At 39.5% G+C, this 26,368-nt stretch overlaps 2 protein-coding genes across 3 annotated transcripts in view; both read right to left on the bottom strand.

Moving 5' to 3' along the window:
• Positions 1-26,368, bottom strand: part of ezh2 (enhancer of zeste 2 polycomb repressive complex 2 subunit) — a 134,242-nt gene that overhangs the window by 82,533 nt on the left and 25,341 nt on the right. The window contains exon 1 of one of the 2 annotated variants that reach the window (XM_059972412.1): positions 12,870-13,143. The exons of the other annotated variant lie outside the window; for it this stretch is intronic. The gene's annotated coding sequence lies outside the window, so the exon portion shown is untranslated. Of the gene's footprint in view, positions 1-12,869; positions 13,144-26,368 lie in introns of those variants that run through there. 2 annotated transcript variants of the gene reach the window in all.
• Positions 3,498-5,175, bottom strand: LOC132395016 (general transcription factor II-I repeat domain-containing protein 2-like). Its single transcript, XM_059971344.1, has 2 exons — positions 3,956-5,175; positions 3,498-3,870 (listed from the first exon to the last, which is right to left on the bottom strand). Exon 1 carries the CDS (start codon positions 4,560-4,562, stop codon positions 3,960-3,962), a length of 603 nt encoding a protein of 200 aa, XP_059827327.1. The 5' UTR covers positions 4,563-5,175; the 3' UTR covers positions 3,498-3,870; positions 3,956-3,959.

Consider the following 26,368-nt stretch of genomic DNA (forward strand, 5'->3'; position numbering starts at 1 on the left):
TGGCAGGAGGCAAAGAGTGGGAATAAAAGGAGCCTTTTCCAGTTGGCTGCCAGTAACTAGTGGTGTTCCACTGGGCTGTGTTGGGACCAATTCTTACTTTACATGTTAATGATTTGGTTGAAGGAATTCATGGCTTTGTTGCAAAGTTTGCAGATGATACACAGATAGGTGGAGGGGCAGGCAGTTCTGAGGAAGCAGAGAGGCTACAGATGGATCAAGACAGAGTAGGAGAACGGGCAAAGAAATGGCAGATGGAATACAGAGTCCGGAATTTTAAGCTCACGCACCTTGGTAGAAGAAATTAAGGGGTCGACTATTTTCTAAATAGAGAGAAAATACAAAAAACTGAGGTGCAAAAGGGACTTGGGAGTGCTTGTGCAGGATTCCCTAAAGGTTAATTTGCAGGTTGAGTCTGTGGTGAGGAAGGCAAATGTGACATTTGCATTCATTTCAAGAGGCCTAGAATATAAAACCCTTTCTTTTACATGGTCAAAAATGTTACATTAATGCCTTCTGACATTGGTTTTTGCACAAGCAAAATAAAACAACATCTGCAAATCCAAATTCAGTCTTTTAAAAAATATTTCTCCTTACACTTATGACATTGTGTCATAAAAGTGATCATATACCTGAAGGAAATGCCATTGTTTTTCCACTCAGACATGTATTTTAAGTTAGCTCAAACATATCCCATGTAACTAATACAGCATCATGCAAATATAAATTAGTCAAAAGCACCTTGAATACCTACATCAATTCTCTTCTCTCCCCACCCCCCACTGTAAGTAAGGTAAATCGCTTATGGAAGTTTATAAATACAGCTTCTTAGTTTTCCCACTGTTCTATATTATCAACAAATTTGTTCTGATCCCTTTGGTTCCCTAAAATTGTTATAGCCGGGGTGGTAATAGGGACAAGCTCTCACTACCTGTGAAATGCTCCCAATGACATGTGCCTCAAATATCTTGACAACCAAGTGCAGCTCCTGGGCTTCACATGTGGACTTTGCTATTAAGCCTGGGAGAAATGTTTCTACTGACAGGAGATGGGACAAAAGTGGGTTATTGGCGCCCTAAAACCAGTCAGTTCGAACAGATGGGACTCGTCAGCTGTGGCTGGCAGCTCAATTAGAAGGAAAACTCTGTTCTCAAATCTCCACTATACCCAGTCACGGGGAAAGCTTCAGGAGTAAACCCGAGGAAAAATCCAGAACTGGAGTCCCTAAGGCAGTCTTATGTTGGGTTTAACGCTGGCAATTCCTGTGAAGCTGCTGGTCCCAAACTATCGATCTCCATCATTCCTTTGGGTTCATCAGATGCATGGAGAGGGGGAGCTTACTACATGGGCAACAGCTTGTTCTCCATATTATTCTGCCCTGGCATATATATCTACACAGCTAGGAAGCATCATCCATGATTGAACAAAGGGATCAGAGTAACTAGCTAAGTCCTTGTTCAACTCATTGATACAGACCATGAATAATTGGTGCCCCTCACCAATCCCTCAGCAACCAACCTGTCACAGCTTCCCAAATGTAAAAATGGATCTTATTTCTACTTTCTAAACTGATGACAAATTCTTAATCCAGGACAGTTTATCAGCCTTTACCAAACTCAGTAACTTGGACTATCGACTATCAACCTCTCTTAAGAGCACTTTAAAAGTTTTGTGGAAGTCTATATACACAATACAGTGGGTTCTGGGTCTTCTTGTCCACAATTCACAAAAGGCTAGTATGTAGGTACACACTAGTATGTATATAATTAGAAAAGTTTATTGAATCTTTTTTATTTATAAGTATCCATGAAATAGAATACAAAAGCAGTGAAATCTCACTTTAGGTATATAGAGAATTGATGAGACCATCTGGAGAAAGGATATTACTTAGAAGGTTTATTGGAAAGGGTGAGTTACCTTAGGAGGAAGGATTCAACAGGCTAAGTACGAATGGGGACTTAATACAAGATCCAGAGGGATCATGATTGGGTGATGATAGAGGTATTTCCACTTAGGAGAATCTAGAACCATTTAAAAACAAGGTTAACCCACAAAAATAGAAGATAAAATATTTTCTCTCAGTTAAATGCCTTTGGAACTCTCCTTTAAAGAAAAATGGAATCTAAAACTAGAATCCAAAGCTAAGGCATGAATCAGATCAGCCAGTACTGGCTTGAGCAGCTGAGTATCGTACTACTACTATCTTGTATAATGTATCCTCCTTATTTTTCCTGCTAGTTTCAACCTTAGCCTCCAACAGATCTATTAAACACAACTTCTCTTCATATGTCCATTTCTATTCTAACCAATCTTATTATTTTCCAAATGCCCTTTGACTGTTTCCTTAATAATTTCTAACTTTATTCCTCCTATCAACACAAGACTAACTAGTAAATATCTTCCAAAAACTTAATTTCCTGTAACTGATTCAATTAGTACACCATCATAATTCTAGAAATCTTATGATCTAATAAATAATTTCCAATTTTTAACTGTGCACTTATGCAATCTATTCATTTAACAGTACCATATCCTCTCCCCTCATCTCTGTTCCTGTATCCCAGCTCCAAGAGGCTATAATTTCCTACACCTTAAGGTCAAGCAACCCTAGTCCATCAGCAAAAGATACATCTCCAAACCTATTTCATGCTGTCTGGTTTCAGTTAACATTTCACCTTACCAATGTATGCTTGATCCCAACCAAACTCACCTCAGCAACTTCCCTCCATAATCTGTAGTTCAGTTACCTAATGTCTCTTACCCTGTTTTCAAATAAACATTCCACATAAATTGTAACACTTAGCAAAAACAGAAGAAGTACAATTCTGGAATATAAAATAGTACAAGAATTAACACTTCCGTTACAAGTAAACACCCATCAACATAAATTCACCCTATCGCATTTTCAAATGCAATAACTTTTTAAAAAGCGGTTACATGTTTTTCTGATGTTTGGAAGATCTACATATTTGCTTTTAAGTGACTCAGCTGAACTGTCCATAGTCTGTTAATTTTTGAGACAATTTGTCTGACACCAAGAGCAGATTGAACAGATTTCTTTCAACTTAATATTGAGAAAAACAGGTAATATCGTCAAATAGAAACAGAGAAAACCTACAGCACAATACAGACCCTTCTGCCCACATTGCTGTGCCGAATTACTCAAATATTGTGTCCCAATCACAAAGTCGGTTCCCCAACTGTCAAATCTAACCCTTCACTGCCAAAACTGAACCAGGCACAAACCACAGCAGAAACTTAATCCAGAGAAGAGCTCCTGATGAAGCAATACCTAATTTTCTAAGTGTCACCATATGTCCCAGGACATTCCCCCAGCCCCCCATCTCTATCCTTACAACTTTCCAAGATAACCCTTGATCAAATTTAAATATTCCACTTTGGCCAGACTGCTGCAACCCAAGCCTCTCTACTTCTAAATGATCTTAACTTGCTGCAGCTGGTTACCTTCGTATGAATTTGCACGATCTAGGTCAGGGGTCAGCAACCTTTACCACTGAAAGAGCCACTTGGACCCGTTTCCCACAGAAAAGAAAACACTGGGAGCCGCAAAACCCGTTTGACATTTAAAATGAAATAACACTGCATACAACGTTTTTTTTGCCTTTATGCTATGTATAAACAAACTATAATGTGTTGCATTTATGAAATTGATGAACCCCTGCAGAGAAAACGAAATTACATTTCTGCATGCAACAAAAACATTTTGAACTCCGAAAAAAAGACGTTGGGTTGAAAGTTACTTTTAAGTAAAATATTCAATGTCTATTTGAGTCCTTCTTGTATTTATGAAAAACGCCGAACTTAAATTTTCCGCCAGCAGCAAACCAAAAATAACGTCAGCCAGCTGTCATCCTGAAAAATGAAAGGACTATTTCACTGAACAATGAAAAAATATGAATATAAGTAAAATAATAGGCAATTAAAATATTTATCATACTTGGTTAATGGGATTTCTGCTCCTGGACCTCAGCGCACAGCGTCTGCACATCAGGGCTGTATGATGTCACCTTCATCTTTACACAGGATCGCAAGCTGTCATCTGTGAGGTTTTCAATATCACTCCATTTGTGTTTCTGAGCAAGAACGGCCTTCTGACGGGCAACATCTTCAAGGTCTGCTGTCAAGCGTCTAAACTTGGACATCCATATGTCTTTGTCGGCTATGTCGGCCAGTTCCATCTCAAGATCAGGTTGACTCACACCTGCCAATGCAGTCGTATTCAGTAGGGAAGGATCGATGCTTAAGGGAGTGACCGGGAAGGATAATGTGTTTTTTTCCTCTCTGAACTCACAGAAGCGTTTCCCAAACGATGTTTGCATTGCGATGATTGCAGAATGTAAATACTCCGAAATTATCATGTCGTGACCTTGTTTGAACTCTCTCAAATTGGGGAAGTGAGACAAAGTGCCTTTCTGTAAATCTCTGGCAAGCACTGTCAACTTGCGCTCGAATGCCAAAACATCCTCCAACATGTGCAGGGCTGTACGTCCTTTCCCCTGAAGAGCTGTGTTCAGCGTGTTCAGGTGCGCTGTCATGTCTACCATGAAGTGTAGCTTTTCCAGCCACTCTGGCTGTTCCAGCTCAGGAAAGGTGAGCCCTTTGCTGCCCAGGAAAGTTTTCACTTCTTCCAGACACGCGACAAAGCGTTTCAGCACCTTCCGTCTGGACAGCCAGCGATAAAAACACGTTGTAGCGGTGTCAGTAAACTGCAGTCAAAGATAGCTTTATTCGAACTAAACAGCCTTGCTTTTAAGCCTCCCTCAACCCAGCCCCCATGGACGCAGATGCTGCAAAAGACGCGTACTCACAAACCCCCGTAGGCTATCTCCCTTAACCGGAATGCTGGCTAATTGTGAGCCGTTTCGGATGTGGCAGGAAATGTGTCGCTACACTTAGGTTGTACAAGATCACCATAATTACATTTCAAAAGCTAACAAACTAACATAAAATACATTTTAATTAAATACTGACCAATTATTTCCCAAAGCCACAGGGAGCCGCAGCACAGAGGTGAAAGAGCCACAAATGGCTCGGGAGCCGCAGGTTGCCGACCCCCGATCTAGGTCTACCCTACTGGGCAAAAGATTCCAGAAGCTGAATGCCAGCAGTGCCTCAAATAATGTAATGGAGAAATATCAACCTTCTAAAATGCCCTAACGACTGGGGTCAGCAAAACTTTGACAAGTGAAAACTTCAGGGAACATTAGAGAGAGAAAAATAAATCAACATTAAAATAGGTAGTAACATTATGTCATAAGTAGATTTGAAAAAAAATCTTTACCTTTAACTTTGTGCTTCCTATAGCACTGACCATCCCAATCAAGATCAGTAACTTTCTGATTATGCTACAAACAAAACCTAGAGCTGCTTCCCCAGTGAATAAAAGATGGCTTATTCAACAAATTCAACTCAAATGTTAAACTCCATGTGCATTCCAACCCTAGATAGCATTGAAACATACTGTACTATCACTGCAAATAGCATTGAACTACTTACAATTGACTATACGTGCATGGAAGTCCTGAATTGGCTGACATCTAGATGTCAACAATTCCAAATATTTAACAGCAAACTCAAAACCATCTTAAAGTGATTTGGTGCAGGATCTATTTGCTAATACTCCTCTGAAGCACTTTGATACGGCTTGTTATGCAAGTGCACAAATTCATTTCAGAAGGGCATTTCAGAAGAATTACAGCAATATTTAATGTTTAAATACTGCCATTAACATCCACCTAAGCGCCACTGTATTCCACTATCCAACTGCATTAATGAAATTAAAACAAAATTGTCCTTCCCTACACCCACTTAACTAAAACCAGGTATTATCAAAAGATCACAGATAGGACAGGGAATAGGAGTGTATTATGGAGCCCTCAAGCAGTACATTCTGCTTTACCTAATCTTAAAGAGTAACAGCATAATGTAAATAGAGTTTCAGCACCAATTTAGATTCCACTATTTCAAGCTATTGAGTAGCTCCATATCCCATGCCACAATGGACTTCCAGAAAGAATGTGCACTTCCGATTTTCTCAAAATCTGATCCCAAAGAGAGCAAGAAAAGACAAGGTAGAGCTAAAAGACACTTTTGTCATATGTTCAAAAAATACTTCTGAAAATTTATTTTCGCAACATGGGAAAAACAGCCGTCAATCTACAAAATCCAGTAACAGCAAAAAGCTGATTTACCAGAAAAATCTGAGATTGGTGATTTAACTGAATCTTTTTTGTAAAACAGATAGAACATCTAAAGAATTCCCTGCCACTTCTTTGAAAGGTAGCTTGGAATTTCATGTGTATCTAACAGGTCAAATGAGACAGTGGGTTAATGCTCTATTAAGAAGACAACACCACCGAGATTGAATACTCCCCCAAGTCAGTATTAATTATGTTTCTGAAATTGGGTTTGAATGGTAAGCTATAGACCAATAAAACTTGTGCACTGAACTGGAGATGGTAATGATGTACATTATTTTTATTATAGTGTAAGACAGAGGCAGCAACACATCATAAAATAGAGAAACTGTTGCAATCAAGAGAGCTAATCAACTTGTGCACAGTAAGAGATCATTCATAGAATACAGTTTGAAAACTTACAATTAAGGAAGTCAAGGAATAATGTCCACTCAGACAAACTAGGAGCACCAATTCATCAGCTCTGGATGCATTTGTTTTAATGGAAATACTCATAACCAATACTGAAATGTAGAATTGTGAAGCTTTTAAATTAAAATGTATATTCCTGTTTGAAGCAGAAATACACTACAAGAACAGGTTATGTAGCAATGCACAATGCCAAACCACGTAGTTATAATCCAGAACTCACTTGACAATTGCCTATCTGCACACTGTAGCTGTAGGTTTCAAGAACCTGTGAAACCATAATGAGAAAGGAATTTAACTTTTTTACTGAGAAAATTAAGAACATTCTATTTCAGAAGCCATTTCCCTGGCTAGAAAAGGCAGGAGGATGTGGTTAAAATTTATAAAACTATAAGAAGCATAGACATGGTGAACAGAAAGGATTTATGGAGCAGAAGGCTCGACAACCAGGGAGCAAAGATTGAAGATAATAGGGAGTAGAGAGCATTTGGGAAAAAATATTTCCACGCATGAAGGAGAAGTGGAATTTACTATAGGTGTTCCTCCATTTACAAATGCTCTGTTATAATGTTTTACAGTGCTACCATTGACTCTTCATGGTAATCCTTAAAATGAATATAGCAAATTTCATTTTTTTCTGTAATGAATAGATTGCCTGTCTGATTACAACAGAATATTACATTTCAATAATGTATTTCTTTTTGGGTAATGAAATTTCACTTAACCTTGTTTCCCAAGAACACAACGCTTTGGTAAAAAGAGGATTACTGAAAGGGTAGTTGAGCCAACAGTCCTCAAAACATTATTAGTGGCACTTGGATGAGTACTTAACATGCTGTCATAGCCATCAAGGTCAAGGGTCCTAGAAAAGAGCAATTGTTAAGTTTTAATTATTCTTTGTGAAACAGATTCTTCCGCCCCCCCCCCCCCCCCCACTCCTTATAAAGTTAATCTTTGCTTCTGAAAGATCCAATTATTTAATTAGGAAGACATTCTTGTTTGGTAACATTTGAAAGAATGACAACAAAGTCCAAATTAACCTTTAAAACTACTACAGGATGATCAACATTTAGAAACCAACAGATAGTAGTTATAATCCAAAGAGGGTTGCTGAAGAAATATTAAGGAGAAACAGAATGTGCTTTGCTCAAAAACAAGTTTCAGTAGCCAGCATTCAGTCATTGTACATCAATAGCCTCCCCTGCAACTGTGCAGGGGAAACTGTGACTAATCAGTATGTGAAAAAGTGATGAGTAGCAGTAAAACTAATTTTTTTCCCTGCCTACACAGAACCATTTTTAACGTCTCAAGTCACCTATGGCATTTTAAACCTTGTGCATATCAGCAGAAAGCAGCCCCCTTATCAACACTAACAGCTACCTAACATCCAGCATAGTGCAGCATATTCTTAATCAAGTATGTGTTGCCACACTATTGCAGGAACATACCAAAGAAAATGCCAGTGTTAAATTACACTTAGAAATGTTTTAACCTAAACTCATTGGGTGCAGGTTGATAGGACCAGGTAGATTAATATTTAGCATGGGCCGAAGAGCCTGTTTCTGTGTTGCAGCATTCTACTACTATTGGGGACCATAAGTAACTCTTTCAAAACAATGGGAAAATAATTCAATAACCATAATGCAGCAATCTACCCTATTGAACAAAAATAACCATGTTTGTAAAATACAGATTACGCATAGTCCATATATATTAGTGGTTCTTTTTCTTGATGCCCAAGTGATGTATATCCTGTGAACCCCAGTAGCTGGAAATCGTTCAGAACACCCATTAATTATAAAACAAGAGCAGCTTTCTTTGTCACATATACATTGAAAGTTGTAACATAAAATGAAATCTAATCAGCAAACATTGTGCCTGGAAACTCGCAAGTGTTGCCACGCTTCCAGCACCAACATAGCATTCCCACAACACACTAAAACCCTAATGGTACATCTCTGGAATGTGGGAGGAAACCCACACAATCACTGGAAAAGTGTACCAACTCTCTATAGTCAGTGGCAGGAATTGAACCATCTAAAGCAATATGCTAATGGCTACACTACCATGCTGCTCCAATGGAGTGGAACTGAACCTCTGACTCAGGGAGTCAGGCTGTCAGAGACCAAGTCGGTCAGTACTTTTACTTGGGGAATGGGGGCAGAAAGTAACAGCCTGTTTATTTGGCTGCAAGACTCAAATCCAAGCTGCATTCCTCTTTTTGGAAAAGTAATGAACAATCATCTGTAAATTTTATGTTCAAACTCAGATTCAGATGTTATTCTCTTCATTGTTTAAAATTCTGCAAATCTTCTTTACCAGAGAAATTTCAAGATTTTGATGGCAATAAGTTGTGTGATAAATGCAAAAACTAAAACACTTTTAGAATACAGATGACTAGTCTCTTTTACAGGTTTTAGTGTATGTTTTACTGAAATAACCCTATATACCAATATAAAATGTTACAAATTTTAAACTGTAATTACAAGGCATTACTAACTTTCAAATTACTTATCCTGGCAGTATTCATAAAAGACACTGGAGAATCACCTTTGATCCATCAACAGCAAAACTGATCTAAAGGGTAGCACAATGTAACAGTTAGTAGAGCCATGCCTCATAGTTCTGGTAATCAAGTTCCATCCTGACATCAGGTGCTGCGTCTATGAAATTTGTACATTCTCCAAGACAGCTTTCTTCAGATACTCTAGGTGCCTCCCACATCACAAAAACATACGGCTTGGTAGGTTAAACAGCTGCTGTACTCTACCTTAGTGTAAATGGGGGTACAATCTGGAGTGAGTTGACAGAAATCCAAGGATAAAATGGGACCAATGTATGTGGGAGTTTAATGGTCAGCATGGATTTGATAAAATTATGGGCCAGTTCTGCCTGTGTAACTATGATCTGACACCAAGCACTCAAAACTTCACAAGGGTATCACAATGTAATTTTTCAGATTGATTACTGAGACTACTTAATTTAAACTGCAGCTAACATCTTGGGTACTATATCCCCTCAGTACAATTCGTATTCTTCCCATTAACAAATCAATTTAAACATTTTTGTCATTTCGATAAATATCAACTTTGAATCAAGCACTTGATGTACGAGCCTAATTATTTTCCTCTTAACACACTGGTGAAATAGCATTTAAACAGTTCCCATAAACCTCTTGTACCAAGTCAACTAGCATATACAAAGATATTGACTCTTTTACTGTACATGCTTACATTTCTACAACAAACTTCAAGCTACAGTTTAAGATACTGGACAAAAAAACACATGAAATATACATTATTTTTAGTTATTCATTGACAGAATGTGGGCATCGCCAGCTAAACCAGCATTTATTGCCCATTCCTAGTTGCCTTTGAAAAGGTGGCGATGAGCTGCCTTCTTGAACTGCTGCAGTCCCTGAGGTGCAGGTACATCCACAGTACTGTTAGGGAGGGAATTCCATGATTTTGACCCAGTGAAAATGAAGGTACTACAATATTTCCAAGTCAGGATGCTGAGTGACTTGGAGGAGGATTTCCAAGTGGTGATGTTCTCATCCTTCTAGATGATAGCAGCTATGGGTTTGGAAGGTGCTGTCTTAGGAACTTTGGTGTGCTGTTACAGTGCATCTTGTAGACAGTACACACTGCTGCAACTGTTCATCAATGGTGGAGGGATTGGATGCTTGTGGAAGGGGTACCAATCAAGTATGCCTTGTACTGGGTGGTGTCAAGCTTCTTGAGTGTTGATGGAGCTGCACTCATCCAGGTGAGTGGTAAGTATTCCATTACATTCCTGACCTGAGCCTTGTAGATGGTAAACAGACTTTGGGGAGCCAGGAGGTGAATTACATGGAGCAGGGTTCCTAGTCGTTGACCTGCTCATGGTGTTCATATGTCTAGACTAGTTCAGTTTCCTGTCAATGGTAATCCCCAAGATGTTGATACAGGATTCAGTGATTGTGATGCCACTGAATGTCAAGGGATGATGGTTAGATTATCCCAAGAACTAAACTTCGCCAAAGGAAGACAGAGAGGTAAAAGGCATTTTGATTTCCAAGCTCACTGCCAAAGAACGTGAAATCGTTTCCAATAATTTCCTCACATGATTACATGACTTTACACCCTAAGAATATTACTAAAAACTCCATGGCAATTTTCAAAATGATATTGAATAAATATTTTAAAGTAAAAGTCTTGTATGGCCAAGAAAAACAATGCAGTAAACCAACATGGATAGCTCTTTCACAGTCACAACTTGCTTTGTGACGAAACATCAGGAACACTATCAGAAAATGAACACTGTCATTTTCCAAAGGGAGTCAAGAACTATTGTGTCAAAACTACATTGGCATAAAAAAATATGACTTTTGTATTGATGGCAACAAAATGGGTACTTAAAGCAATACTGCAGGCAAGATTCATTTTCAAAAGGTGGCCAAGTTAGACCTTTGCTTCAGACTAGGTAAGATGTTCAATACTGTTATTTGCATTGTCCTTATTTTGTAATAATAATCATATGGTTTAATAAAAACAGCCAATATTAGAAAGTTAGAAACAAAGAGGGTACTCATTATGGTAACATATCTTTTCATGACAGCATCCCCATCAATTGTGATTTTCTGATAGTCTCACCAGTATGACATTTTCCTCAGCCAATCGTTCCTTTGACTAATTGCATTTAATTTCCACTTAGAATCATTTTCTGCTGTAAAACTTACCTTGCTTACAAAATGAATAAAATATCAGTATTGTACATTGTTTATTTTTTAAAGTTTAAAATTCAAACTGGAGCCTGTTTCATCATTGAAATCACGATTAATCTGAACTGCTATGCCATTAGCTGATTTGAAGATTCATAGCAGATCATTCCCAAATTTTATTTTAAAAACTATATACCATAGTGATAATCTATTAATTCTGGTACCATCCTTATACCATCAACTCATTTTTATTTTAAAGTTTATTTGTCACATAACAGTCTAGTCTTATTTTTTCCCTGACATCACAACATTACATTACAGGTTTCCTCATTCTTAACCATATTCCCAGCTTGGTACCATCCACAATCCTGAATGAGAGATATTTTGACTCTTAACCAAAGCAATAAATTATGAACTATAGTGACATCTGAACTGATCTTTCAGCTTCCCGACCAAGTTAATCCTCCAACCCTTTATCTGTTCCTGCCATGCTTACTTGATCCATATTCCCCAATTTTCACCACAAACCTACGCGAAGGCAATTGAAACTGTCAATATACATTATCATTACCATGATATATTTGTTGAAATTCTTTGAACAAACATCACTTAGCCCTTCCGTATTTTAACATTTTCTATCAATAAGTGTAGATCCCAGTATTTTTCTATAACTAGCAATGAATCAATAACTGCCAGATTCCATTCAAGCTTTCCAGGAGAATCATGCAGCATAGGAAGATTATCAGTCCTATAGCAGTTGTCTCAAAACAACTCTCCAAATAGTACCATAACTCTTTTTTCAAAACCATGCATTTTCCCATGCCCTAGATCGATTTTGACAACTCTGGAGATACAGGAGACTGCAGAAGTCATAACATAGAGCAACAAGCCGTTGGAGGAACTCAGCAAGTCAGGAGCGTTTGTAATGAGGGTGGTGAATGTTTCAAATCAAAACCCAGCATCTGCGTTTTATCATGAAACGTTGACAATTTTCCCTACTCCCAGATGCTTGTTCGACCTGCTGAGCTCCTCCAGCAGGTTGATTATTCTGGAGTTGGCTCATTACATCTCTCACTTTTACTCTTGAAATAATGAAAACAGTGACAAGCATCTTATGGATTACTAGTAAGCAACTGAAAGCGCGGTTCGACTCCACCGAGTTTACCATTTGTACAGATGCCAACAACCCGGCAGTTAACTAAAGCGAGCACAGAGTGCAATCACCGAACACACTCTGTGAGCGCAGACGAAAGGCTGAACGACCACTTAACCTGTGCAGCGCTCAAGCCCCTGGGGGTGGCCAGCGGCAGGGGTGAAGGGTCAGTGGAGGCTCGCGCCGAGGATGGGGTCATCGCGCGCGCGCGCTCCCCGCTCAAACCACCCGCGAGAGCGGAGCCGCTGGATCTCCAACCCCACCGTGGGCTCCGGAGGTGCCGCTGCCTCCACCGGCCCCCACTAACAATGCTCAACAGGGCTAGATCGTCGGTGGCGATCAGCCGGGAAACTAGGGGGGGGGGGGGGGGGAACTGTCGCCGTCTCCTTACCGGGAGCGAGAAGCTGAGCCGTGTTCTCCTCCTCCTCCACTGCCGACAAGCATCGACAGCGGGGCCAACTTGGAGCTGAAACTTTGCGAGAGTTTTATCGGGTGAGTTTGCTGCCCGGCTGCGCTGTGACCAGCATCGACTGGGGTCCAGCAAACGTTGCCCGCGCTCTCCGCCTGCCTCTATCCCGCTGCTGCTCAGCGCTGGGCTTTTACTCTTCTTTTCTTTCTATCTCTTTTGTCTTCCTTCTCCGCCCGGCTACACAGATAGAGCGCGAAATTAGTGCGGCCAATCTAATCAAACCTCACTGAACCCCCGAAACAAAGTCTCTTCCCATTGGCCGAAAGGCGGCGACTTCCTTCCAACCAGCGGATGCCTCGCACGGGAGTGTGGGATGTGACCATGTGGTGCTTCTTTGTGGGTTGGTTAAGCGATGAGTAACTGGATTTTGAGGAATGAGGGTAGGGCAAGTTAGTAATATCAGTGTCAAACTGTTGTTAGATGTGGCATTGAAGTCTCTGAGCTTGTGTATGTGTGTCTGTATGTTGCGCGCGCGCAAAGCTCAGTCTACATAACGTGTAGTTTTCTATTTATAGTCGATTGCCTGAAATCAAGACTCCGATGACCATTGGCTGCTGGGCACCGACTACTGCCGTCGTGTGATTCCAGTGTTGATCGCATTTTCTGAAAGATTGACTCTATTCATCTCCTGATGTCACTCCATTTTGTACTGTAAATGTGCTTACCCATTTGATGATTGGGTGGGAGGAAGTGATAGTGCTGTCTGGAACCGGGAGTTCCCACTCTTTCTCGCTATCCAGTGACCTTCTGCCACAAGGTCAGGTCGTGACAGCATTAAGCTTGGCGGTGATCGGTACAGCGATTCCATACTGAAATAGTTTCAACCTCTAGGCCCATGAATGACTGTTTTGTTCAAGATAAGTGCGATGTCGGATGTGTTAAAACAGATTCCAGGATACCTTTGTTGTTTTCAGGAGAGAACGAGATAAGAGGAGTCGGCTTAAATATTCTTTCTACATTAAATATTTCTTTAGGAAACGAATTGTCTACCAAAATATTACAGTATTATACAATTTTTAGTTGTTTTAGTATGTTTTACTTGTAATTACTTTTTCATGCTATAAATTCCCCTTCAGATAATGAATGCGATCTTACGTAAAAAAATTGCAACCAAATTGCTGATCTTGAGGAGACTCCTTTCAAGAGTCAGTTGCTATGGACTTAAGACTTACATTCAAAGATTATAGGAAACAGAAAACATACTGTACTAATATAAATAGCAGGAATAGACTATTTGGCACTCAAACCTGTTCACCTATTCTACAAAATCAAGCTAGTCTTCAATTTTGGATTTCATCATTTCGGATTTTCCCCTCCCACTCCTACTTTCAAATCTCTTACTATCTTTTTCCGTTACTCCTGATGAAGGGTCTCGGCCTGAAACGTCAACTGTACTTCTTCCTATATATGCTGCCAGTCCTGCTGCATTCCACCAGCACTTTGTGTGTGTTGCTTAGTCTTCTACCTCAACACCATTTCTCTACTCGGTGTTTATATCTGTAATTCTGCTTTACCAAACTCATGTTTTTTAAAAAAGCTAAGTCTACACTACATACCTCTAATGAATTGCAAAGATTCACCACACTCTACAAGTTTTGAAATTTTGTGCTGTTTCACCAAAATGGCTTCTCTCTTATTTTAACCTCTTAGAGTTGACTCCTCAGATAAATGAGAACAAATTTTGAATGAGATCACCTTTCACAAGCATGTTTAGTTAAATTTTTTGTTGCATCTATAAAATTAATAAGCAGTCAACACTTCAGGCCAAGACCATTCTTCGGGACTGGATCAGGACCCTTACTAAGGACTTCTTTTTCCTTTTCCCCTCCCCTTTCTCTCTTCTTCCGTTCCCCACTTTAACCTCTTCTCCTCACCTGCCTATCATCTCCCCCTAATGCCCCTCCTGCTTCCCTTTCTCCCATGGTTCATTCTCTCCTATAAGATTCCTCCATTTCCAGCCTTTTACCTTTCCCACCCATCAGGATTCATCTTCTAACTTGTCCACCTTCTCCCCCATCCCATCTACTTATTCTGGCGTCTTTCCTCTTCCTTCACAGCCCTGAGGAAGGGTCTCTGCCTGAAATTGTCAACTGTTTATTTATTTTCATATATGCTGCCTGGCTTGCTGAGTTCCTCCAGCATTTTATCTATGTTGCTCTGGAATTCCAGCATCTGCAGTACCTCTTGTGTTTAAGATTTAGTCTTGCTAATCTTTTGCTTGCGTACTAAAATTACTACCTATTTTTGCATTTCTCATTGCTTTGATCGTACTCTGTCTTTTATCAATTTTGAATATTGAATTCTTAAACATACCCAATCGTCAGTCTTACTGCTTTATCTTCTTTATACTATTTTAATATCTTTAATTTGGACCACTTTTCCTTTCATGTCTTTATGGCTTAAAGGAATGTATATTTGTCGTATGTCATAAATCAATTCCTTAAATGTCAATCATGTAATAGCATGTCACCTTTGATGTAATTTCCTGACTAATCACAGCTAAACTTCACCTCATATCTTTACAATTTCCTTGGTTTCCATCTGAAACCTTGTACTGATTTCACAGCCTGTGCACTCACTTTCAAGGACTCCATAACTCATCTTCTTGGTATTATTTATTTATATATTTGTTTGTTTGTTTATTTATTATGCTTGCGTCATTTGTTTTTTGTACACTGGTTGTCAGTTTTTGCTTGTCTGTAGTTTTTCATTGATTCTATTTCTTTGTTCTACTGTGAATGTCTAAGACAATGAATCTCAGGGTATATATAGTGACATCTGCATATTTTGATAATAAATTTACTTTGACTTTGAAACCTGATTTCAGATTGAAAGCCATAACTTTTGAAATTAAAGTGAAATTCTATCCTATTATAGTCATTCTATCCTAGGAGGCCCGTTGCAACAAACCTTTCATTACACAGAATTCAGCCTAAAATGGCTTGTTTATCAACTTGGATCTAGATGTTGGGGGGGACTTACCGATGCTGCAGCAACCAGATCTTTGGCATTGAATCTGGCTCTGTGGCTCAAAAGGGAAGGGAGAGAAGAGGAAAGCAGTGGTGATGGGGGTTTTAGTAGTTAGGGGAACAGACAGGAGATTTTCTGGTTATGAAAAAGACTCCCGAATGGTATTTAAAAAGCAAACACAAGGAAATCTGCAGATGCTGGGAATTCAAGGAACACACACACAAATTGCTGGTGGAACACAGCAGGCCAGGCAGCATCTATAGGGAGAAGCATTAATGTTAGTCCTGACGAAGGGTCTTGGCCCGAAACGTCGACAGTACTTCTCCCTATAGATGCTGCCTGGCCTGCTGTGTTCCACCAGCGTTTTGTGTGTGTTCCCGAATGGTATGTTGCCTCCAGGTGCCAGGGTAAGGGATGACTCAGATTGGGTTAGCAGCACTCTTAAGGGAGAGATTGAGCAGGCAGTTGTGGTACATATTGGTACCAGCAACATAAGTAGGAAAAGGGATGAGGTCCTGAAGAGCATATAGGAAGCCGGTATGAAGCTGAAAAGAAGGACCTCAAGGACGTAATCTCTGGGTGGTTGCTTACAACAGTGAGCTTAAGCATAGGATGATGTGTCTTAAGAATCGGTATAGGGGGCAGGATTTCAGGTTTGTAGATCATTGAGGTTTCTTCTCAGGAAAGTAAAACCTGTACAAAGGGGCTGGCACAATAGCATAGAGGTTAGTGTAAAGCTGTTACCCAGATTCAATTCCCACCACTGAAGCAAGTAGTTTGTACATTCTAAACTAAAACTAAACAGAAGGGATGAATTACTCCTGTACTCAAGGGAGACCAATGTCTGCCAGCAGGTTTGCTAAAGCTGTTGATGTTTAAACTAGTTTGGCAACCGGTTGGAAACCAGTGATAGGCCAGGGGGTGGAGCAGTTGATATAAAGGTAGATGAAGCGTGTAGAGAGACTGAGGAAGGATAGAAGGTGGAACTGTCCTAATTGCTGTCAGTTGGATGGGTTGAAATGTATCTCTTTTAATGTGAGAAGTATCAGGAACAAGGCTGATGAACTTAAAGCATGGCTTAGTGCATGAAACTATGACTGTGGCTATTACAGAGACTTGGCTGTCACATGGACAGGAATGGCTGCTGAAGTTTCAAAAGGGACAGGGAGAGAGCTAAAGAGGGTGGCATTGCTTATTAGGGATAGTATCACAGCTGCAGAAAGAGGAAATTGTAGAAGGATCATCAGTGGATGGAAGTAAGAAACAGGAAGTGAGCAATCACTCTATTGGGAGTATTCTATAGACCCCCACTCTTCCCCCCCAATAGCAACAGAGGTGCAGATTGAGAGGCAGATTTTAAGAATATTGATTGGCATCTCCTTAGTACAAAAGATTTAAATGGGGTAAAATTTATTACACATGTCCAGGAAGGATTCTTAACACGATATGTAGACAGGCTGATTAAAGACTAGAGGAAAGGTCGTACTAGATCTGGTACTGGGTATTGAGCCTCATCAGGAGACGGATGTTTAAGTGGGTGAGCTTTTGGAGACAGTGAACACAACTCCCTGGTCTTTAACATAGCCTCGGGCAGGGATAGGAGCAAACGAAATGTTAAAAGTATTTCGGAGAGGGTCAATTTGATACTGTTTTGGTTGTAACTTTGGAGAGTAAATTGAGAACAGATATACTCTTGAAAATGTGCAAAGGAAATATGGAGGTTGTTCAGAGAGCATTTGGCATGGTGTTCTGGGTAGGCTTCCCTTCCGCTGAGATAGGGAAAGGATGGTAGGGAGAAGGAACCATGGTTGACGAGAGATGTAGAACATCTAATCAAGAAGGAAAAAGATGCTTACTTAAGGTTTAGGAAGGAAACATCAGGCAGAACTGTAGAGAATTACCAGGAAGCTGAAGAATGGACAGGAGAGCTAGAAGGGGGCATGAGAAGGCCTTGGAAAGTAGAAATAAAGAAAACCCCAAGTTGTTCACACGTATGTGAAGAACAAAAGGATGACTAGAGTGAGGGTAAGACTGATCAAGGACAGGAAACATTCCTAGAGTGAGAGAGACCTTGATGATTGTGCGGACTGTGTAAAACAGGATGACACACTAGAACATGTCGACGTTAAGGAAGATGATGTGCTGCAGCTTTTGAAAAAAACATTAGGATCGTTAAGTCCTTTGGGCGGAATGAGGGACATCCCACTTCTAAAGAAATTGCTGTTCCTTTGGTGATGATCTTTGTGCCAGAGTAATACCCAGATGATTGGAGGGTGGCAAATGTTATATCTTTGTTCAAGAAAGGTAATATGGATAAGCCTGGGAATGATAGACCAGTGTATCTTACATCAGCGGTGGGCAAACAATTGGAGAGGATTCTGAGAGGCAGGATTTACGAGCATTTGGAGAAGCATAGTCTGATGAGGGATAGTCAATATGGTTTTTTGAGGGACTGGTTGTGCCTCACGAGCCTGATTTGAGTTCTTTGAGATGACAAACATACTGATAAAGGCAGAGCAGTAGATGTGTATATGGATTTTAGTAAGGTGTTTGATGAGGTTCCCTTTTTTAGGCTTATTCTGAAAGTCAGGAGGCATGTGGTCCAGGGGAACTTGGCAGTGTTGATTCAGAATTTACTTGCCCACAGAAGGCAGAGGGTGGTATTAGAATTAATAATTAGATAGAGCATATTCTTCCTGAAGGTTGGTGACCAGTGATATTCTGCAGGGGTCCATTCTTTGACATTTGCTCTATGATTTTTATAAATGACTTGGATGAGGGGACAGAATAGTGGGTTTGTAAGTTTGCAGATGACACAAAGTTTGCTGCTGTTTTGATAGTGCAGAAGATTTTCATAGGTTACAACTGGACATTGACAGGATGCAGAGCTGGGCTGAGAAACAGCAGATGGGGTTCAATCCAGAAAGTGTGAAATGATTCACTTTGGAAGGTCAAAATTTAAGGCAGTATACAGGGTTAATGGAAATCCCACAAAGTTGCAGTACAAATTGAGAGAGTGATTTAAGGTGTATGGTGTGTTGGCCTTCGTAAGTCTGAGGATTGAATTCAAGAGCAGCTCTAAAAAACTGATTAGACCACACCTGGGGTATTGTATTCAACTCTGGTCACCTCATAGGAAGGACGTGGAAGCTTTAGAGAGGGTGCAGAGAAATTTCACCAGGATGTTGTTTTATGAGGATAGGTTGAGCAAGCCAGGGCCTTTCTAGATTGAAGGAAGTTGAGAGGTGACGTGGTAGGAGGTGTGGAAGATGCTAAGAGACAGTGGACAACCAGTGCCTTTTTTCCCCAGGTTTGCAGTGGCTAATATGAGAGGGCATCATTTTAAGGTGATTGGAGGAAAGTATGGTGGGGATGTTAGAGACTTAGGAAGGCAAATGGATGAAGAAAAAATGGAATTCGATGTTGGAGAGAAGGGTTAGATTGATCTTAGTTTAAAATGTTGGCACAATATTGTGGGCCGAAAGGCTATACTGTTCTATATTCTCTGTTCTAAATCTACCTGTGTACATTTCAGACATTCATCTGTGATGTAGTAGGTACTAATTTGATTTGCTCTATTTATATTAAAGTTCCTAATGCTACAAGTATCTTATCCCCTCAATCGTACCTTAGTTACATCACCACCATCATAGAAAGGCCTGGAGATATTGTTTTCTCGCTCATTACCTCATAGATCAAGAAAAACAGTTTCTAATTCTATACCATGATTTGCTGACCCAAACTCCTTTGTAGCTACTATACAGATGCCACCCTGTATTGATAGCATTACTTTCTCTCTCCTTTTCCAGTTTTTCTTTCTTTTCTACATCTTGAAGGTCTAGAAAAATTTAGTTTCCAGCTTCCTTCACATTGCATTCATATTTCCACAATTAGATTTTACCCATTAATGATAGTCTGTTTCACTAATTCACTCTCTTGCTGCTGATGCTGCATGCATTTAGATAAAGTGTTTTTAAATTTGACCTTTTAATATTGTTTTCGTACATTGTATTTTTCCTGGTTGCCTTTGTTTTTGTTACTAATGTATTTTGATTACTATATTTCTAACTTTCTCTCTCTCCTAACACTTCTGGCTTCCCATCCCTTACCAAGTTAACTGGACCCCCCCCCCCCCCCCCAATAAAAGTAGCAAACGTGATGATACCTATACTTATACTGTTCTTGTTGAGGTTAACTTTTCTAATTAGTCCAGAAACAGTCCCAAAGTTCCAGAAATTTAAAGCCTGCTTCCTGCACTACCTGAGCTACATTTTTTGATTTGCGCTTTTCAGCTAGATTTTTTAGCATGTGACAATAGGAGTAACTGTGATGTTACAACCATTGAGGTTCTACTTTTTAACCTCTTTCATAGTTAAAACTTGCTTGAAGTTCTCATCCTTCCTTGCACTTCCCCACACATGTAAATGTCAAACAAAGCCATTATTAGAATTATCTGTGCCAGGCTCATATTCAGTTAAACATTACATATGAACGGTGTGCTACAGAAAAAGAACTGCTGTACAACACATAATTAAAACTGCCTACCACATCACTGGCACCAGCCTACCCCCCATTAAGGACATATATGCAGATGGTGTTAGAAAATGGTCAGCTATATCATGAAGGACCCCACCCATTCTGCTCATGGACTGTTTGTCCCACTTCCATTAAGGAAGAGACCATGCAGCATTCACACCAGGACTACGAGACTCAAAATCAGTAACTTCTCCCAAGCCATCAGGCTGACCAGTGCCTCCAACCATTAACCCAACCCACCACACCCCCCATTACTACTTTATCATTTCCTGTCAGTCACCTTATGTAGAGCTATTTCTGTGCCTAGTGTCACTTCACGTACATACAATCAGTCTATGCATATAAGCTAATCTTGTGTATTGACATTTATTGATTTTTATTGTGATTCTTATGCTAATTGTATTTTTTTATGCTGCATCAGGTCCTAAGTAACAATTATTTCAGTCCCCTTTACATTTGTTTACTGAAGAATGAAAATAGACAGTCTTGAATCATGAAAACTACTTAGGAGTTCCTGAAATTTTCTAGCAGAATGATCTATTTTATTTAGAGAATTGCTGTTTCAGTTTTGGAACTAAAAGAAAATTCAGACATCAGGTCTTAATAACTGAGAGTCTATTAAGAGTAAGGATTGGTTAATTTGAAAACATAAGGACCAGTACATTTTGGCCCAGTTCAGCCATCACTCCCATCACTTAAACAAAGCATCCACTTATTTGGGCCAACTCTTAAAAAATAAAAACTAATTGAGAAAGTAGCCGGGATTCCCTTCATTTATGTGCAACACTATGCCACTTAATTGGGACAGGAGACTGGTTCCAAACAGTTTTTAATTAGTGTCAGTCACGTGTATTTGCATGGCTCCTAAATGCTACACTATGCTCAGATTGGAAAGTTTTTAAATAGCATCAATTGTGTGTGTTTGCATTCAAAAAGTGGAGATTTTTGTCACTCATAGTTGGCAAGAAATAAGCAGTAAGACAATTGACAATTTTGATCAGTGCAGTTTCAATCACTTTGACTTGGAGGTACCAGAAATGGCTGGGAGTGAAAATGAAACGATTTCACTACTTCAGGAGTTAGAAACTACAAAGAATTTGAAAGTATCAACAATAATCTTGAATGTTGCAATGAAAATAAAGATTTGGAGGATGCATTGGATGAAGGCAATCCATTATCTATACTCTGCCTGCACTGGTTTTGTTCTTTTAGAGTCAATCAAAAGAACAAGGCAGTGTATTCTGAATGAATTTCTCTGATGACTATTAGGAACTATTATGTTTTTATAGTACTCTAATTTGTTCTGTATTTCACTTAAATACATAATTTGTTACTCAAGTTTTTTAATATACCTTTTTAACTATTTCCATGAAACTTTGGCTAATTGGGGCAGCCGCTTAATTGGGCCAAAATATACTGGTCCAGTTAACCTAAATCCACTGTTTAAAAAATGTGTAAAAAAAGTCAAATGACATTAAATTACATAAAACAGTACAGCACAGAATCTGGCTCTTTGGCCCATGAAGTTTTAACATAATGACACCAAATTAAACTAATCCCTTCTGCCTGCGCATGCCTCTCCATTTTCATGTGCCTATCTAGATGCTTCTTTAGTACCTCTGTTGTATCTGCCTCCACTAGCACATGTGGTAGGGCATTCCAGACACACACCATTCTCTGTGAAAAACAAACAAAAAATTGACACTCACATCTCCTTTGAACTTCACCCCCTCACTATAATTGCGTTTCGATCCTGTGGAAAAAGATACCGTCTTTCTAGTCTTAATTCATGCCTCTCCTGTTTTCAAATCGGGTCTCCCCTTAGACTTCATTGCTCCAGAGAAAACAACCCTAGTTTGTCCAACTGCCCCTTATATATATGTCCTCTAATCCAGGCAGCATCCACGTAAACTACTTCTGCACCCTCTCCAGAGCAAAAATATCCATCCTATAATGAGATGAACAGAACTAAATGAGGCCTAACCAAAGTTTTATAAAACTTCAGCATAACTTTCTCACTTTTGAACTCAGTGCCTTGACTACTAAAGGCAAGCACATCTTTATATTGCCTTCTTTACCACTCTATCAAATGCTGCAGCCACTTTAAGTGAATCAAGGAATTGGACCACAAGATTCCTCTGTACATCGGCACATTAACTGTGTACTTTATTTTTACATTAGACCTCCCAAAGTGCAACACCTCACCTCTAGATGAAATTCCATCTCTCATTCTCCACTCATAACTACAGCTGATCTATATCCTGCTGCATATTTTGGCAATTTAACACACTTTCCACAAATCGGTGAAATCTGCAAACTTACTAACACATAATAAAACTACTGATTTTGATACAAATTAAACTGAAGTTAAAACAAAAATGGGTCCCAAGTGTGTATCTCAGAATGCCGAAAAATTATGAGTTACAATGTGTTCATGACAACTACAAATAAGGCATTTAGAAATTAATTGTAATTTACACAGATTCTGAAGATTAACTGACCCACTGACTGGATACTTCCAAAACTGTCATATCCCAAATGTACTATGGTGGCCTTACATGATAGTATACAAGTACTTCCAAAAGGCTCATGAAATACTATTCATCAAACTCAGAGCAGTGATGTGCACAAAATCAAACTACTACAGATATTTGGCATATGAAATAAAACCTGTTTAATAGGCCAGCAAATGATTTGGAGGGAAAGAGAAAAAAACAACTTGTGTTTTCTTGATCTTTCATGAAAATAATGCAAATGGCAACAGAGTTATAGAAAAGATGCATTCATGAAGATAGTGTTTCCTTCCTTATCTATTGCTTCTACTTCAACACTAGGTTTTCATATCAATATTACAAATGCGGTACAGCACAGGAACAACCTCTTCGACCCACAATGTTGTGTTGAACCAACTAAGTTAGTAATCAAATAGTCAACTAAATTAATCCCTTCTGCCTACACAATGTCCCTATCCTCCCATTTCTCTCACATTCCTGTGCCTATCTAAACGTCTCTTATAAGTCCCTAATGTATTTGACTACACCACCTCCTCAGGCAGCACATTTCAGGCACACACCACTCTCTGTGGAAAAAAAACTTGCCCCTTGCATCTCCTTTCAACTTATCCCCTCTCAGTACAAGAGTTAGGATGTCATGTTACAGCTGTACAAGACATTGGTGAGATAGAATGTGCATTTCTGCTTGTCTGGATTTAGGATCAAGATCACAAGAAAAAGGAGCAAAGGTAGGCCATTCGGCCCATCAAGTCTGCTCCGCCACGTTACATACATCATGCTGGGCATGACGTAATGGTCTTGTGATGGTGGAGTGATATAATTTTCCCTCTAGTAAGAGGTCATGTGATGGCCTGTTTCAACAGAGTATAAAAGGAGAACCCCTCCCTGTGACGCAGGTCAGTTTGGGGTTTAATTCGTCAGTAACTCTGTTCTGCTGCGTATTTGATTTTATGACGCAGTTTCATTTTAAAAGTGGAGTTTTAATTTCTACTGTAAGAATTGTTGTGCTGGCATTTCTGAAAATCACTGCCAGTTAAAGTCCAGTCAGAGAGTGAAGATTTATCGAAGTTCAGGAAGCTGAAGAATCGAGGAAAGTTGGTGTTATCGGTGGTAAAACAGGTTCGACCTTATTTGATCCTCATTTAGAAGGAATTAGTAACCTGCAATCCAAGATAGTTCCTGCATTGCTAAAAGAGCAGAAGGAGCTGGATGCAGGGTTGTGCCAAGGAAAGGTCAGTGCTTTTAAGCCGTTTTATTTCCTTCATTGTAAATCCTTCGGGCAAGGCATACTTTGGCTGGGATCAGCAGTAATGTCACGTAAGAGAATTTAAGGCTTCAAGAAAAGTCTCTCCTATCAGACTGTGTAAATCATTTGGACTTTTGCATCTGCTACTTTAAAGAACTGAGTTCTCATTTCTCGTTTTAAGAACTGTTCGAGCTGCTGTATAGCAGTCCACTTCCGGTTAAGTTAGTCGTTTGTTTACTTTTGGGGTTTTTTTGAGCAGTGTTTAATAAATGTTTTATTTATTATAAAAGTCCTGTCTCAATTATATATTCATTGTTGCCATATCGTAACAAGGAACTATGTCATTAAACTGGAAATGGTGCCTAAAAGGTTCTCAAGGATGTCACTGGGACTGCGAGGCTTGAGCTACAAGGTGAAACTGGATTGGCTGGGATTTATTTCCCTCAAGTTTAAGAGGAGTGACCTTGTAGAAATTTATAAAATGACAAAGGTCATAGATAACATGAATAAGAAAAGGTAGTGTATCTAGTGCCCTATTTCAGGGTCTCTCTTCAAAGTTAGGGTAAAATCTACAGGGTGTATGCATTAAGCAAACTAGGGAAATTACATACAGTTGTACAATAGTCATTAAAGAGGCTTCTGAAATAAGTCTTTAGCTGATGCCAACCCATTTTTAGCTATGTTACCCTCTGGCAATGCAGAAAACCCATGGTTTGCCAAGCTATCTCTGTAGGTGTGCCAAATGCCAATTGCTCAAATAAAATTGCTGACACCCAATTTTGGCTCTAACTATAAATTCTGCAAGATCCTGACTAAAGTGCTGATGGTCAAATTAAGCATATTTAGTTCAGGATTATTTGTAGCTGTTGCTATGAAAATCTTTAGTCTTGCAGCTCTCCTTGCTAACCAATTGCAAAAATTCTACCCACAATAAATCACGGGAATGTACTCATTCTTTCATTGCCAGTTCTACTCTCATTGCACATTCACTCACCATATTATTGGTTCCAGTTTACGAGGAAAAGCTGGGTACCATGTTAACATAACCCCATTTTAAAGTTCAAAGCAAATGTATTATCAAAGTACATTTATGTTACCATTTACTATCCTGAGGTTCATTTTCCTGCATTTACAGGATAAAAGAAATACAATGGAATTTTATGAAAAACTAGATAAAGACTGACAAATGATCACTACGCAAAAGAAGACAAAGTGCAAATAAAAATAATACTTAAAACATGAGTTGGAAATAGTCCTTCAAAGTGAGTCTGTGGATCATGGGTTTAGAGTAGTGGAGAATGAAGTAATCCATGCTGGTTCAGGAGCCTGATGGTTGTAGGATAGTAACTGCTGGGGTGGGAGCTAAGGCTTCAATTCTCTTTCTAAGCTCCCTTTCCCAGTCTCTCTTCCTAAAAAAAACTTAATTCCTCTTGAGCTCCTCTCTCAACTCTGCTTCCAATTTCTTACCATCCTCTCCAATTTCAAGGCCTTTTATTTTTCACTGAACTTGTCTTAGTTTCAGGACTTTCTATCTCATGCACCATAGTTCCTTTTCATCCAGCCCTACTTATCTGTCATTCCATAGTTCCATAAAGATCACTTCAGTTTCTGATCAATCCTGAGTAACCCTGTACTGGTGAGAACGGGTGTTAAATGGAGCATTCAAGTGATGCTGATGTAACAAAGTAGGTAAGTAATTTCTGCAGCAGTGCTAAATTTAAACATTGACATATCCCAAACTGTTTCAAGTTTGTCAACCTTTATGTATGCAATGTTGTGACAAACTGTGTGACAGCCTTGGCTTAGTAGTAGTACTAAGGTCATGCTTAAGCTTATGAGATACCAGCTAAAAATAACTATCTTCACAAACAAGAGAAAATCTGCAATTGTTGGAAATCCGAGCAACACACACACACACAAAATGCTGGAGGAACTCAGCAGACAAGGCAGCATCTATGGAAAAAAGTACAGTCAACATTTTGGGCTTAAACCCTGCTCATTGCCTCTCTATGGTGCTTCCCCCCCCCCCCCCCCACCCTTTCTTCCATGGCTTTATGTCTCTTTCACCAATTAACTTCCTAGCTCTTTACTTCATCCCTCTCTGTCCAAGTTTCACCATTGCCTGGCGTTTCTCTCTCTCTTCCCCTCACCTTTCA

This window comes from Hypanus sabinus, chromosome 6, assembly GCF_030144855.1.
Source record: "Hypanus sabinus isolate sHypSab1 chromosome 6, sHypSab1.hap1, whole genome shotgun sequence".
In the NCBI taxonomy this organism is placed as follows: domain Eukaryota; kingdom Metazoa; phylum Chordata; class Chondrichthyes; order Myliobatiformes; family Dasyatidae; genus Hypanus; species Hypanus sabinus.

Coding starts and splice junctions, on each gene's coding strand:
- LOC132395016 (XM_059971344.1), bottom strand. CDS start 4,562: ATGGTAGACATGACAGCGCACCTGAACACGCTGAACACAGCTCTTCAG.